At 48.8% G+C, this 16157-nt stretch overlaps 1 protein-coding gene across 5 annotated transcripts in view; it reads left to right on the top strand.

Annotated features, from left to right (window-relative positions):
* The window catches only part of CCDC148 (coiled-coil domain containing 148), a 97214-nt gene that overhangs the window by 70959 nt on the left and 10098 nt on the right, over positions 1-16157 (top strand). For 4 of the 5 annotated variants that reach the window (XM_064155258.1, XM_064155267.1, XM_064155293.1 and 1 more), the window contains 2 exons: positions 7681-7821; positions 13998-14116. In XM_064155258.1, the coding sequence (XP_064011328.1) occupies positions 7681-7821; positions 13998-14116 (260 nt within the window). The remainder of the gene's footprint in view (positions 1-7680; positions 7822-13997; positions 14117-16157) is intronic. The other variant, XM_064155275.1, reaches the window with a different exon arrangement.

Raw genomic sequence — 16157 nt, 5'->3', positions numbered from 1 at the left:
TCTATTGCCAGCGAGGAGGCTATGCTGCTGCTAATGAAAGTCACCTCTTAATGAGTTTTCCATGTTAATCTTCTAGGGATCTCACTTGGACTCTGTTCCTTTGCCAGTCCTAGAGTAGAGAAAAATAAAGGAGGGTGTGCAGAAATGTTTCAGAGATGAATAAAGCTCTGGGAAGTTCTGAAGGTGGTGTTGGGTTTAGGTCATTTCTAAGGTTGAAAGTGAGCTTGAGAGACTTGGGATGGGGATTCCTGAGGATTTTCTTTTGATGATAAATAGTGCTGACTTCATCACAGGATTAGTGGGAATTCCTGCTTGGAATTTCATGGCTTAGGGCCACGAAAATGATCAGGAGTTTGGAACACCTCTGCTATGAAGACAGCTTGATGGAGCTGGGGTTGTTCAGCCTGAAGAAGAGATGGCTCCAGGGAGACCTAATAATGACCCTCCAGACCTGAAGAGAGCCTAGAGGAAGGATGGAGAGAGGCTGTTTACAGAGGCCTGCAGGGATAGGATGAGAAGCAATGGATTCAAACTAAACAGTAGGTTTAGTTGGGTTGTTAGGAACAAATTCTTTACCATGAGGGTGGTAGAACACTGGAACAGGTTGCCCAGGGAGGTTGAGGCCCCATCCCTGGATATATTCCAGGTGAGGCTCATCAGGGCTCTGGGCAACCTGCTGATCACAGAGGGGATTGGAACAGGTGAGCTTCAGAGGTCCCTTCCAACCAGACTGTTCTAGAATTTGAATTCTAGCAGCTTATTCTCTCTGTATAGAATGGGATCTGGAGCTCTGTGCAGTCTTTTTATCATAGCATCATAGAATCAACCAGGTTGGAAGAGACCTCCAACATCATCCAGTCCAACCTAGCACCCAGCCCTATCCAATCAACTAGACCATGGCACTAAGTGCCTCATCCAGTCTTTTCTTGAAGACCTTTTTGCTTGCGTTGTGCTCTGATCTCACTTTTCAAAGGCTGGTTTTGCTGCTCACACAACCTTCATGGTGCAGACCCTCTTTGTACCTTTCTCCTGTGTTCCTGTTTGCCCTGCTGAAAGGAGCCCCAGTGCCAACTCTCTTGTCACCCTGAACATACTCAAGATGTGTTTGTAATGGAAGTCAGCATTGGTTAAAGAGAGAAGCTGACAGGGTGCTGTGTTACCATGTGCTTCATTTAATGGGAATGCCCAAGGATAGTTCTCAGAAACAGTTTTTGTCATTAAAAAAAGATCTCTCTGTGGCATTAAGGACATGGTAAATATGTTCTTGCTATTCAGATGTTAGAGCAAAAGAGCTAATTCATTACTTGAATTAGTTTGTAGTGTACTTTACATGATTGTAATATGGACTATTGAAATAATGGGCTGAAGATAGGTAGGTACACATTCTGCTCAGCACAGCAGCTCAATAATTCACTTGGCAAAAGCTGCTCTAATAATCCATGAGCTGTGAAATGTACTCCAAATGCCGTTTGCAATTAAAAACTTTCAGCACTGGGTGTTGGCAGGGCTTGCACTGCTCCAACCTAAGCTGCTTTGTGAAACAGGCAGTGGGGGACTCAGCTCTGGGTGTGTTTTCAATATTAGTTTAACTGCTCAGGGTTGGGTTTTTTTAATATTGAAACAGAACATTTGCTGTTGACACAGTAAACTCTACCCTCCCTGTTTTGCACTCACAGCAAAGAAAGAATGCAATCAAGAACACATCCATTTTGGTTTACCTTTTCTTTTTTTTTGGTGCTTTCTGTGATCCCCAGGTTACTGCTTGAGTGAGTCAGAGTCGTTCAGGTTTTTATTGTGCTCTTCAGATCTGCACAATCTCAACCTCTGCAGGAAAAGGATCCCATGAATACAGTGGAGTTTCTTGAAAACCCTGAATGGCAGCAGTGCTGGAAATTCAGCATCAGGTAGTCGCTTTCTAAAGAGCTGAAAGCGTGGCAATGGGTGCCGCAGAGATTGCTCAGCTGCTGTGCTCCCAGTCCCTGCCCCTCGCTGTTTGCCATGCAGCAGTGCCCAGGGGCTGTCCTGTGGGTCAGGCCTCCCAGTGCTGTGCACGCTGCAGGGTCAGCCCAGTTGCAGGCTGTGTTTCTGAAGGGACATTATAGCCAGGTGGGGGGTGGCCTCTTCTCCTAGGCAAGCAGCAATAGAATAAGGGGACACAGTCTCAAGTTGTGCCAGGGGAGATCTAGGCTGGATGTCAGGAGGAAGTTCTTCACAGAGAGAGTGATTGGCATTGGAATGGGCTGCCCAGGGAGGTGGTGGAGGCACTGTCCTTGGAGGTGTTCAAGAAAAGACTGGATGAGGCACTTAGTGCCATGGTCTGGTTGATTGGACAGGGCTGGGTGCTAGGTTGGACTGGATGAGCTTGGAGGTCTCTTCCAACCTGGTTGATTCTATGATTCTGTAATGGGCAGGCCTCTCTACCCTTGGTTATCATCAGTTAAAAGACAGCCTAGCTCTTCAGTTTTGACTGTGACAAAGTGGGCAGGAACTGTTTGATGGTATCTTCAATCTGGCCCCTGCTATCTCCTGGAGCTGGTCCTCCCTTGAGCGAGGTCCCCTTTGTAGGCAGGCTGGCCCCCAAAACAAGTGAGGGCTGTGGAACTGGAACTGCTGTCTGGCAGAGAGGTGTCGTAGTGTTGGAACGAGTTGCTGCAGAAAGAGAACTAGGTTGGCACTTGGATCAGCAGTTTAATTCCTAATTTTGGTATTTCTTGCATAATAAACCACTTTAATTCAGCTCAGCTCCCTTAAGAACACTTTATCCTATATGACTTGAACTCTGTGTGGGGGGAGCCATGGCACACTGCCAGCCTGCAGAGGCACAGTCTGTACATAGTTTGCAAACAGTGCTTTGCTGGGCTCTGCCCATTTCTCATTGCAATTGTGAATCATTTTGTAAGGGAAGTGACTCTTCTTTTGCCCTGGGAGAGGCAAGGATCGTGTGAGCTCTCTTCATGTGCTGCCTGCCCAAAAGGATCGATGGGTGCTGGGGGAAAGTGTAACACGGTGAAGCTTCCCCTCCTTCTGCCAGCCTTTACCCGTTTTCTCAGCTGGCAATGAGCTGATGCAATCAAAACCCTTAACCAGATGAAAATGGAAAGCAGGTTGTAGCCACTGAGTAAGTAGCTGTGGTTAGCAGCAGCTGAGGGTGGAGGGGATCTGCAGTGGGTTGCTGGCACATCAGTTTGGTCTTTGGGTCTCACTGCCTGGCTCGTGTTTTGTCAGCTGAGGGCAGTGACATGTTTGGTGCTTGGTTGTGCTTGCTTGTTTGTGTGGGATCTGCTGAGAATCCAGACTGTGCCCCAGCATTGGTTTCTGACCTGGCTCAAAAGGCTTCAGCAGAAGCCCTCTGTGGAAGAAACTAGGGAAAGTGGTTCTGGCCTGGTATGAGGTGGGTGTGGAACATCTGCCGTGCAGGCAGCTGCTCATCGCAGGGAACGGGCAAGAAGGCTTGAGATAATTCCAGACTAGATCGCTATTTGCATCTGCTCACTGCTCTCTTGTTTGCTTTCCTTCAAACAGTGCTGGCTCTGACAGGGTCTGCTGGGCCAGCTCTACTCTCAGCACCCATTTCTGGTCAGCAGCTCCTTCACATTGCAACCTTTGTGGAGACCATTTAAACAACTGACCGTGCTAACTAATGGCTGCAGTCAAACAACTGGAGACCCCTGGTTGATAAGTATATTCATGTTTAGAGAAGATCAGGAAAGGATGAAGAGAATTCCCAGGCTTGGAGGAAACTGAAGCTGCATCGTGTTCCAAGCTGACTTATATTGGCATGTGCTCGCAGCCCAGAAGGCCACTGGCATCCTGGGCTGCATCAAAAGTGTGGCCAGTGGCTGGAGAGAGGTGATTCTGTCAGTCTGCTCTGGTGACATCTCACCCAGACTACTGTGTTCAGCTCTGGAGCCCTCCATACAGGAAGGATGTGGACCTGATGGAGCAGGCCCACAGGAGGGCCATGAAAATGATCAGGGGGTTGGAGAACTTCTGCTACAAAGGCTGAGGGAGGTAAGATTGTTCAGTCTGGAGAAGAAGAGGCTCTGGGGAGGGATGGAGAGAGTCTGTTTACAAAGGCCAGCGGTGACAGGACGAGGGGCAATGGCTTCAAATTAGAGAAGAGCAGATTTAGATTGAATGTTAGGAGCAAGTTCTTCACTGTGAAGGTATTGAAACACAGGAACAGTTTGCTCAGGGAGGTGGTCAAGGCTGCATCCCTGGAGATAGTCAAAGTGAGGCTTGACAGGACTCTGGTCAAGCTACTCTAGTTGAGGATGTCCCTGCTGACTGCAGAGGGGCTTGGACTGGATGACCTTTGAAGGTCCCTTCCCACTCAAAGCTTTCTATGATGTATCTTATTGAGGAGAGTTGGAAAGGGTTGTGAAGCAGGAGGCAGGAAAAGGCAAGCTTGCAAAAAGTCTCTCTTTCCTTTTTGTTAGTTTGGCTGCTACCTCAGTTCAGAAAATCTCAGAGATGTTATTACAGAAGCTTAAATTTGCTGCAAGTGCAGTTTGTTGTAGCTCCAATCTGAGCAGTTACCAGATCTCATTTTGTGTGTGTGTGTGTTGTTAGGGTTTAACGCTTGGAGCGTGTGCTGTTGCTGCAGTCTGTCTCACAAGCGAGGTAGCAATGATTGCAAAGCTCTCCCCCAGTCGTTTTCACAGCATTCCTTTTCAAGTTTATTGGTGCAGCAAGTGAAGAGGAGCTGAAACAATCCAGCAGTTCCTTTCAGATTCTTAAACTGCTGCAATGCCTGAGCAGATTGCTGGCAGAATTGCCAAGTAAACGCTTCTGGTTAGATAAAGACCTTGTGTTACAAGTTGTGCAGTGTGGGGGTGGTTCTTGCAGGTAGTATAGACCCAGGGAATGGTTTGAATTGGAAGGGACCTCAAACATCACCTGATTCCAACACCCTGGCCTTGGGCAGGGACACTCAGTGGCCAGTAGGACAAGGGAGGTTATTCTGCCCCTGTACTCAGCACTGGTCAGGACACACCTTGAGTACTGCATCCAGTTCTGGGCTCCTCCATTCAAGAGAGGTGTTGAGGTGCTGGAAGGTGTCCAGAGAAGGGCAAGGAAGCTGGTGAGGGGCCTGGAGCACAGCCCTGTGAGGAGAGGCTGAGGGAGCTGGGGGTGTGCAGCCTGCAGCAGAGGAGGCTCAGGTCAGAGCTCATTGCTGTCTACAACTACCTGAAGGGAGGCTGTAGCCAGGTGGGGTTGGTCTCTTCTGCCAGGCAACCAGCAACAGAAGAAGAGGACACAGTCTCAAGTTGTGGCAGGAGAGGTCTAGGCTGGATGTTAGGAGGAAGTTCTTCCCAGAGAGAGTGATTTGCATTGGAATGGGCTGCCCAGGGAGGTGGTGGAGTTGCCGTCCCTGGAGGTGTTGAAGCCAAGCCTGGATGAGGCACTTAGTGCCATGGTCTGGTTGATTGGCTAGGGCTGGGAGCTTGGAGGTCTCTTCCAACCTGGTTGATTCTTCGATTCTATGATTCACCCTCATGGGGAAGGATTTCTTCCTAATATTTCATCTCAGTCCATCTTCTTCTGGTTCGAGGAAGACAGACTACATCACCTCTTGTCCTGTTACTCCATGCCTTTGTCAAAAGCCTTTCTCCAGCTCTCCTGTAGCCTCCTGCTAATCTTGGAAGGCTGCTTTAAGGTCTCCCTAGAGCCACCTTCTCTCCAAGCTGAACAAGCCCAACTCTCCCAGCCTGATGTCACAGCAGAGGGCTTTCAGCCCTATTGTCATTGCTGTGGCCTCCATGGCCCTGCTTTAACAGTTCCCTGTCTCTGTGCTCGAGGATTCCAGAGCTGGCCCCAGCACTGCAGGTTGGGGTCTCAGCAGAGCAGAGGGGCACAATCCCCTCCCTCCAGCCCATGCTGCTGAGGATCAGTCCAGGGCATGGCTGGGGCTGGGCTGGGAGTGTGCAGTACAGGCTCATCTCCAGCTTTGCACCCACCAGCAGCCCCAACTTCAATACAGCCAAGCTCCAGAAAATAGGGTCCTGTGACACCATCCCTTTTGAAGTCTCTCGGCAGCTGCTTGTAGGTTCATCTCCTGTAACCTTCACCCTGGTTTTATTGTCATACTGTGCTTCTGTGTAGATGGATGGTCTGAGGTTGTTCCTAGCTGTTTTCATTCAGCAATCCACATTCTCCATCTGACGCTCCCAGGACCACTCCGTGGTATTCTCCTTTCTGTGTGGCTTAGAGACTGCCAGCTTGCTCCCTTTCTGCTCATTGCATCCATTACAGGCAGAGTGTTTCTTTAACAAGCTACCTGTAAATCTCTTAATGAAGAGAGAGCTGCATTCTACAGCTACTGTAAGAGTTTGTTACTGTCATGTTCTTGCTGTGCCTGCAAGAGAGTCACAGCAAGGGAGATGACTCTTCCTCTATATGCAACACTGGTCAGGCCACACCTTGAGTACTGTGTCCAGTTCTGGGCTTCTCAATTCAAGAGAGGTGTTGAGGTGCTGGAACATGTCCAGATAAGGGTGAGAAAGCTGGTGAGGGGTCTGGAATACAAACCCTACAAGGAGAGGCTGAGGGAGCTGGGGGTGTGCAGCCTGCAGAAGAGGAGGCTCAGGGCAGAGCTCATTGCTGTCTACAACTACTTGAAAGGAGGCTGTAGCCAGGTGGGGGTTGGCCTCTTCTCCCAGGGAACCAGCAATAGAACAAGGGGACACAGTCTGGAGTTGTGCTGGGGCAGGTCTAGGCTGGATGTTAGGAGGAAGTTGTTGCTAGAGAGAGTGATTGGCACTGGAATGGGCTGCCCAGGGAGGTGGTGGAGTCACCGTCCCTGGAGGTGTTCAAGCAAAGCCTGGCTGAGGCACTTGGTGCCATGGTCTGGTTGACTGGATAGGGCTGGGTGCTAGGTTGGGCTGGATGATCTTGGAGGTCTCTTCCAACCTGGTTGATTCTATGATTCTTTGACACTTTGCACAGAATAAACATCCTGGTTATTAAAGCAAACTCGGCACCACCTGGGGTGCCACTCACAGAACCTCAGACCGTATTAGTGCTGGCTTTCTGAGATAAAAAAACCTTTCCCTGGCAGGCAAGAGTTAATAGAGGCTGTGCACACAGGTGGTGAAACAGTAAAGGTGGCAGAACAGAAGTTTTCTTCTCTTAGCATCGAACTGCTGACTGTGGAACAGAAAAGCAGCTGAAAGATGGCTGGGGTGCTCGATCCTTTGTGGGATGGAGTTCTCTTAGCACTTGACAAAGCCATTGCAAACAGCTGGCAGGCCAACAAAGAGGAGACATCCTTCATGCTGTGGAAGGCATCATGGAGCAGATGAGCGCAGGAGAGCTCAGGACAGCACCAAGGTGAACTGGGCACCTGTGCTGGCCACGAGGCACTGCCGGTGGTGCAGATACCTGGTGTTCAACCACCACAGCGTGCCAGGATGTGTCCAGAGCAGGGCTTGGTGTGGCAAGCTATGACCCATCCTGTCCTGACAGGCTTTGCTGAGCAGTGTGGCAGAGGTGGCAGGGCTGGTCCTTGCCCTGCCCCTGCCATCCGCACAGTGACGCTCGGAGAGGTGGCGCTGGCTAAACGCCTGCATGTTGCTGCTGAGGGAATCGGTCTTGGCTGGACATGGGTTCCTCCTGGGCTGCCTTGGGCAGTGTCACACAAGGCTGCTGCAGGGCTGTTTGCTCAACCCTTTCTTGCAGGTTGTGCAGTGGAGAGCGCAGCAGGAAGAGGCTGCTGAGTTGGAAGCTGCTGTGGCTGCCAGAAGAAAAGAAAAGGAGGATGAGAAAGAAAGGCTGCAGAAGGAGCAGGAGAGGCTTCGCAGAGCTGAGGAGAGCCAGAAAGTATGGGAAAGTTTTGTGTTTTAACTTTAAATGCTTATAATTGCCTTAAAAAGAGGCCTTTAATTGACCTCTTTTCCCCCTCTTCTTGTAAGGTGTTGGGTGCTAGTGTGAAGGAGAGCAAGCACTTAGCTAAGTCTTGCTGCTGTCCCCCCTGCCTAATTGCCTGTTCTTACCCCCCCAAAGGAGTGCACACCAGTGAGTGTGCCAGGCTGTGCCACAGGAACCATTGCAGAGGCACTGCTGGATCTGTAACTCCTGCAGCTCTGTGTTGTGGCAAGGGCTGCCAGCACTGTCAGTGCTGCTGACTCAGTGACTCCTCCAGCTCTGTGCTGCCCAGCACTGTGCTGAGGGCTTCCAGTGCTGCTGGGTCTGTCACTCCTGCAGCTCTGTGTTACCCAGTGCTGTGCCAAGGGCTGCCAGTGCTGCAGTGTGTGCTGCAATGCAGCAAAGGAGCCTCACCAGGGGGTCTGCAGGAGAGGCACTGCCCTGCCAGCACAAGGGACCTCCCAAGTGGCCTGAAGCACAGGGTTGGTGTTCACCATGGCAGGGCACCTGAAGGCTGTCGTGTTTCCTGAGCACTGCTGTGGTGACACCTGGGAAAGTGGCTTTGGTGCACGAGTCTGAACTTCAGCTTCACAGAAGATCAGAGCTCAGCTGCAGTGCCTGCAAGTGTTTTCAGCAGCTCAAGCTGTGTCACAGGTAGAACCCTAGAATAGAAAAGATCTCTAAGGTCATTCAGTCAAAGCATTCCCTGACTCTACCAACCAGTGCTAAGCCATGTCCCTCAGCACCACATCGCTACCTCTTTGAAGCACTTCCAGGGATGGGGATTCAACCACCTCCCTGGGCAGCCTGTTCCAGCCTTTGAGAACCTTCTCAGTGAAGAAGTTTCTTGTATTGTCCAAGCTAAACTTCCCCTGGTGCAACTCTGGGCCGTTTCCCCTCATTGTCACTTATTACTTGATGGATTTGTGTGGGCCTTTATGTTTAAATGCTATGGCAAAATTCCAGGAGGTTATTTTAGTGGAACTTTACCTTTTTTCCTGATTATTTTACACTGAAATCTGCCATCCTTAGAGTCCAGCTGTCCTGTGGTGTATTTAAGACTTCATCATTATGCCTGGGAAAAAAGAAAATTGGAACCTGTCACCAATTCTTTCTTTCAAATGCTGATGGCTCAAGAGTGTCTCTTTAACGTTGTGGGACTAGTTGTGCTAACATGTTTGCAGGAAGGGTCACTACATCTGTGCTTTTCCAATGTGCCAGTCAGAAGCAGATTTAAGGCTGAACTGTTTCAAGCAGAGTGTTTTCATGATGCCTCTGAAGGCTTCATTGACATCAGGATGTGTCACTCTGCAGAAACCTTGTGCAGAAGAAGGTAGAAGAAATGATCTTTACCTTCATTATTATCTTAGTTGATGAAAAGCTCAAGATGAACCCTGCAGTATGAGTGCAGCCCAGACAGCTGCACATCTGTGTGCTGGGCTGCAGCAAGAGCAGTGTGGGCAGCAGGGCAAGGGAGGGGATTCTGCCCCTTGGCTCTGCTCTCCTCAGACCCCACCTGGAGTCCTGTGTGCAGTTCTGGAGCCCCCAGCACAAGCAGGATGTGGAACTGTTGGAGCCAGTCCACAGGAGGCCATGAAGATGCCAGAGGGCTGCAGTAGCTCTGCTATGAGGACAGGCCATGAGAGTTGGGGCTCTGCAGCCTGTAGAAAAGAAGGCTTCCAGGAGACCTTGGAGTGGCCTTCCAGTATCTGAAGGGGCCTACAGGAGGGCTGGGGAGGGACTACTGACAAGGTCTTGTAATGACAGGATGAGGAGGAATGGGTTTAAACTGGCAGAATGGAGATTCAAACTGGATGTTAGGAAGTTGTTTGCAGTGAGGGTGGTGAGACACTGGCACAGGTTGCCCAGGGAGGTTGTGGTTGCTCCCTCCCTGGAGGTGTTTAAGGCCAGGTTGGATGAGGCCTTGAGCAACCTGTTCTAGCAGGAGGTGTCCCTGCCTATGGCAGGGGTTGGAACTGAATGATCTCTGAGGTCCCTTCCAACCTAAACCATTCTATCATTCTTCTGTCATTCTATTTTTTCTCTTTATATTTGCCTTCTTGATTTTATATCTGCCAGGTTTCTGTCTTGCTGGGGTTTGCTGGTGGGACTGCAACACAGCCAGCTAGACACACTAGGATCTGATGAGTTCTTGTGTGGGTGGAGCTCTGGCAGTGATAGTCCTTGCTGGGTGGAAAAAGCAACACAGACAAAACTAACCATAGTTAACAACAGTTTGATGAAGTTGTTAGTAAAGCAATTTACACTTCACTAAAAGTGGGGAAGAAATTACAGCAGAGTAAAACAAATTACTTGCAGGGGAGGCCTGGAACTGCCTTAGCAGAAGAATGAACATCAAGTTCTACACCACTTGGAATTTGCCTTCTTTAATAGCACTCAAACCTCTTCCTCCTTGATTTGCCAGTGAAATGTGTCCTCATGCCATGTCAAACAGGTCAAGAGCAGAAGCTCTTGTGGCTTATTGTATTCCTGGTGGTGCTTTTGAGTCACTGTTGAATTGGGTTGCATCAATACCTCTGCCAAGATGCTCTTTACTCAAAGTGCCACTTGGAGAAAAGCTGCTGTGCATCTCCAGTGCTGCAGCCACTGTTGTCTCCTCATTATTTCTCACTGCTGCAAGTGCCCAGAGCCAACATTTGAAAAGCTGCCTAATTTCAAGTTGATTTTGAGTTGGGTTTTGTTGGGTACGACTACACTTGCATGTTGCCTGTATCCAGTTTCTTGTCTAGCTGATCTTACCCCTTGGCAGAGGACAGCATTCCTCTTAAACTGTGCAAAACCAGAGTTAACAAAACTGCAGTTTGTTGTCTCAAAGTCAGCATCCAGAGATGTTCCTCTTTCCTGCAGAGTGCTTTCACTGCACCTAGGAATCAGAGTCCTCATAGAATGGCTTAGGTTCAAAGGGACCTTAGAGATCATCTACTTCAACATCCCCTCTCAACTAGACTCAGCTGCTCAAGGCCTCATCCAACCTGGTCTTGAAAGTCCACAAGTGAGGAGACAACCATAACCTCCCTGGGCAGCCTATTCCAGACTCCCACCACCCTCATACTGAAGAACTTCTTCCTAAGATCCAGTCTAAACCTACTCTCCTTCAGCTTCAAACCATTCCCCCTTGTCCTATTGCTAAGCACCCCTACGGAAAGTCTCTCTGCAGCCTTCCTGTGGGATGCCTTCAGGTATTGGAAGGCAGCTATAAGGTCCCCCTGGAGTCTTCTCCCCTCCAGGCTGAAAAACCCCATCTCCCTCAGGCCATCTTCATAGCAGAGGTGCTCCAGCCCTTAGATCATTTTTGTGGCCCTCCTCTAGACTCACCACAAAGATGATGAACCAGAAAAGTTCAGATTGGAAGGGATCTCAAGAGTTGTCTAGTCCAATCTCCAGCTCAGTTATGAGCTCTGACCAGGTAGCTTGTGGCTTTGTCCTTATTTTGTCTTATTTATCCTTCTTTATTGCCTGAAGTTGTCACTTGAGGTTCAGAAACTGAAAAAGCCAAATTTATGTGTTTGCAAACCTGGCACTTTGAGAGAACTCCTGGCTCAACTCCTTCCTCTGCAAAAACAAAATGTCCAGCTCAAAGAAATTCTTGGCTTAGAGGCTGAGAACTCTGAAGGAAAAGCACTGTTTGGCAGAGCTGTTTTGTTCTGAATCGTGAGAGTTAAAGGCTTTCCTGCACAAAGTCAGTCATGTGAATAGTGTGGTATTTTGACTGCCATTTCAGCTCTCCAGAAGAGGCTGAAATTCAGCATCCTTCTGTGCATGCTGCAGAAGTTGCTTTTATTGCCCTTTTATGAAGCTTTTCCTATGTGAGATGACTTTGTAAGTTAAATCATAGAATCAGTCAAGCAGGTTGGAAGAGACCTCCAAGCTCTTCCAGTCCAACCTATCACCCAGCCCTAGCCAGTCAACCAGACCATGGCACTAAGTGCCTCATCCAGGCTTTGCTTCAACACCTCCAGGGATGGTGCCTCCACCACCTCCCTGGGCAGCCCATTCCAATGCCAATCACTCTCTCTGCCAGCAACTTCCTCCTAACATCCAGCCTAGACCTCCCCAGCACAACTTGAGACTGTGTCCCCTTGTTCTGTTGCTGGTTGCCTGGCAGAAGAGCCCAACCCCACCTGGCTACAGCCTCCCTTCGGGTAGTTGTAGACAGCAATGAGGTCTGCCCTGAGCCTCCTCTTCTGCAGGCTGCACACCCCCAGCTCATTGTTAAACCATTCCTTGTATTTTGGGAGGCAGGATAAGGTCTTAGACCTTCACAGGAACCTTATGCATTTCATTGCAGAGCGATCACTGAGGTATAATTTCAGTTGATTCTATAATTAATCTCCTAATTAGCATTTTCTTAGGTTATTAAAATCCTTAAGATGCTCTTAGGTTTGTGCATCTTTTCCTGAAGCTTCTGGTCTGTGTTCCTCCAGCTGGATTTTAAACTGTAGGAGCACGATGCTGCTTTTGTCAGTGAATGACAAGTGGCAGCATTGTCATGAGCTTCTGTCATCAGAAACAGTCTTTGCAAACACTCACTCTTGATTTTTCAATATCAACACTGCCTTTCTTTGGCTGGAAGCGATGCTTCTCAGTCAGTTTTGTGTTTTTCTCTTTCCATTTGTGGTAGCAATTGCCTAGAACTCTGTTAAGGCTTAGGAACTAATGGGTTTAAGGAATGAAGTCAGCCCAGAGGTGGTATGAAGCACCATGCCGTGCTCTGGCTGTTCGTGTGGTTTCTGAGTTGGTAGAACATCAGGGTATGCCTGGACACATTCCTGTCTGCTCTAAGTGGTCCTGTTTTGCAGAGTGGTTGGACTTGATGAGGGCTGCACAGGGAGGTGGTGGAGTCACTGTCCCTGGAGGTGTTGAAGCAAAGCCTGGCTGGGGCACTTAGTGCCATGGTCTGGTTGATTGGACAGGGCTGGGTGCTAGGTTGGACTGGATGAGCTTGGAGGTCTCTTCCAACTGATTGATTCTATGACCTCTGAAGGCCCCTTCCAACCCCTAGCATTCTATGATTATTTCTGTGTCCCAGCTTGTCTGGGGGTGCAGGGGAGAAGTGGAAATGAAAGACTCAGAACAACAAAGAGAAACTGCAAAAGATCAAACCCTTGTAGATCATCAGGTCATAGAATCAAGTGGGTTGGAAGAAACATTTGAAATCACAGAATATTAGGGGTTGATCTAGAGATCAAGTCCAACCCTACTGCCAAAGCAGGATCACTTAGGACAGGCTGCATAGGATTGCATCCAGGTGGGTTTTGAAAGTCTCCATAGAAGGAGACTCCACAACCTCTCTGGGCAGCCTGCTCCAGGGCTTCAGCACCATCACCTTAAAGAAGTGTTTCCTTGTGTTGCAGTGGAACCTGCTGTGTTCTAGCTTGTAGCCATTGTTTTTGCCCTATCATTGGGCACCACTGAAAAGAGCCTGGCACCATCATAGAATCAAACAGGTTGGAAGAGAATTCCAAGATAATCCAGTCCAACCTAGCACCCAGCCCTAGCCAATCAACCAGACCATGGCACTAAGTGCCCCATCCAGGCTTTTCATGGACACCTCCAGGGATGGCAACTTCACCTCCCTGGGCAGCCCATTCCAATGCCAATCACTCTCTCTGCCAACAACTTCCTCCTAACATCCAGCCTAGACCTCCCCTGGCACAACTTGACACTGTGTCCCCGTGTTCTGTTGCTGCTTGCCTGGGAGAAGAGACCAACCCCCACCTGGCTACAACCTCCCTTCGGGTAGCTGTAGACAGCAATGAGGTCTGCCCTGAGCCTCCTCTTCTGCAGGCTGCACACCCCCAGCTCCTTCAGCCTCTCCTCACAGGGTTTGTGTTCCAGGCTTTGGCAGCAAGGGAAGTGATGGGAAAATGGAAGTGGTGGGCTTTGATCTGCAGGTGAAATGTACGCTCATATTGGTGTTGCTTTTTTAGATCAGTGGTGGGGGCCCAGCCTCTCTTTTTCTCCTAGTAATTCTTCTGGCAGCCCATACTGTTCAAAATGTAACTTTTCTCCTTAAAAAGGCCAACATGGGCAGTTTCTTGCTCTGTTTCTCCTCTGCCTTGCCTTGTGAATGGTGATGATTTTGTTCACTGTGTTTGTTGGAACTGCAGGTGAGAAAGTACAGGGCTGAGAAACAGCTCAGGTGTCAGGAACAGGAGGAGAAAGACCTTCAACGTCTGGAGGAATTAAGGAAATTAATGGCTGAACAAGCAATTAAAGACAGAGAAAGGTAAGAGAAACAAAATGTGAATACTCAGAGTGTGGATAGGACCTTCTTGGTCTGGTTTGCTGCGGTCTCCCAGCTTCCTAAATTAGAATAAATTGAGATAAATGATTATTTTAGTCCTCCTGTTTGGCTGTTGCCCCCAGTCAATACACCAAGGTTACATTCTGATTGTGGATGCAATTTGTTTCTAGCCTGAATTAATTCATGTCCACCTGAGTTTTAGCCTGAATTAATTCATATCCACCTGAGTTTTAGACTTTTTGTAAGTGCTGAACCATTGTGGTCATGGTAGGGTGGAGGCAGGGGGAAGCCAGCTCCCTTTGTGATGTCTCAGTTGCAGCTGGATAAGAGGAGCTCCTGCATTCCCTTCCCACTTTGGAAACTCACTTATGGCCAGGTTTGGTTTGTTTGAGAGGTGCACAGGTTCACAGCCTCCAAGATGTTTATTATTCTGTTGGAGGTCCTTAAACTGCACATCTAGTCAGAGCTGCTCTTCACTTGTTTGATGTGGTTTGAGACTTGAGCCTGTTAATGCTGGAACCCTGGCCAAGTCCTTGGTGTAGAAGATGGCCTTTAATGACCTGTTGAGGAAACACTGGATTTCACAGAGGAATTCCTGTCACATAGGGGAGCATAAAAACCTTCCATATGGTCTACTTCTAATTGCTCTCAAATCACAGCCTTACATCTTTACACAGAGGGAGGCACCAAAATTGCCTGGACCAGAAATGTAATTAAAACAGGGTCAAAGCACCAGTGGCAGTGAATATTAAACCTCATCTTAAGCATTCTGGGGGGGAAACACTGCTTTCATCTTATTTTGTTACAATACTTTGCTGTCAGCTACATTTTAAATGTCTGTATCCTTATTATATCTCTGCCTTTCCTTACCTGCAATGATTTTTAGCTCCTATCAACAGAAACACACACACACACACTGAGTTTTCAGCAGAACTGGTCAGCAAAAAACAGCAACAACCTAAACCCCCAAAAAAGCCTTTTCTTTAAACCTGTGTACTGCACTTTGTCATACAATTGGGGAATTTGCTTTTCTAATGCTGATAAACATTGCAGAATAAAATGCAAGGCAATGGCACAGCTCATTCAGGAAAGAAATAATCACACCTCCAGGCTGCTAGGAAGCAGGAGTGGGTAAATGCTTAGCATTGTGCTTCCCACAATTGGAACAAAATAAGAGTGTAAAGAAAAATGCTTGCTGTTTGTGGAAATGAAAGGCATTAAGTAGGGGGAATGGAGCAAAGCTGTAAATGGGGAGATTCAGACTGGATGTGAGGAGGAAGCTCTTCAACATGAGTGTGGTGAGACTCTGGAATGGGTCGCCCAGGGAGGTGGTTGAGGCCCCATGGCTGGAGGTGTTTAAAGCCAGGCTGGATGATGCTGTGGGCAGCCAGATCTAGGACAGGCTGTCCCTTTCCATGGCAGGGAGGTTGGAACTGGCTGCTCCTTGTGGTCCCTTCCAACCCTGACTGATTCTATGACTCTGATTTCAAAAAGTAACTCATCTGTGTCTAGTTTTGGGCCCCCCAATTCAAGAGAGACAGGAGAGAGTCCAGTGGAGAGCCACAAGAATGACTGGGGGTCTTGAGCATCTGCCCTGTGGAGAGATACTGAGAGCCCTGGGGCTGTTTAGTCTGGAGAAGAGAAGGCTGAGAGGAGATCTGATCAATGTGTACAAATACCTGAGGGGTGAGTGTCACATGGAGGGGGCCCATCTCTTTTTGGTGGTGCACAGTAATAAGACAAGGAGCAGCAGCTACAAACTGGAACAGAGAAGCTTTCTTCTCAACACGAGAAGCTTCTTTACAGTGAGGGTGATGGAGCCCTGGGGCAGGCTGCCCAGTGGGGTTGCAGAGTCTCCTTCCCTGGACTTTCCAAACCCACCTGGATGCATTCCTGTGAAGACAACCCCAAGTGATCCTGCTTTTGGCAGGGGGGTTCTGTGATCTTCAGAGCCATCTTAGGCACTGGAATGGACTGCCCAGGGAGGTGATGGAGTCACCATCCCTGGAGGTCTCTAAAAAAA

The sequence above is a fragment of the Pogoniulus pusillus genome, chromosome 2 (assembly GCF_015220805.1).
Source record: "Pogoniulus pusillus isolate bPogPus1 chromosome 2, bPogPus1.pri, whole genome shotgun sequence".
In the NCBI taxonomy this organism is placed as follows: domain Eukaryota; kingdom Metazoa; phylum Chordata; class Aves; order Piciformes; family Lybiidae; genus Pogoniulus; species Pogoniulus pusillus.
The sequence above is the reverse complement of the archived record's forward strand: the minus strand, read 5'-3'. Positions and strand labels throughout refer to the sequence as shown.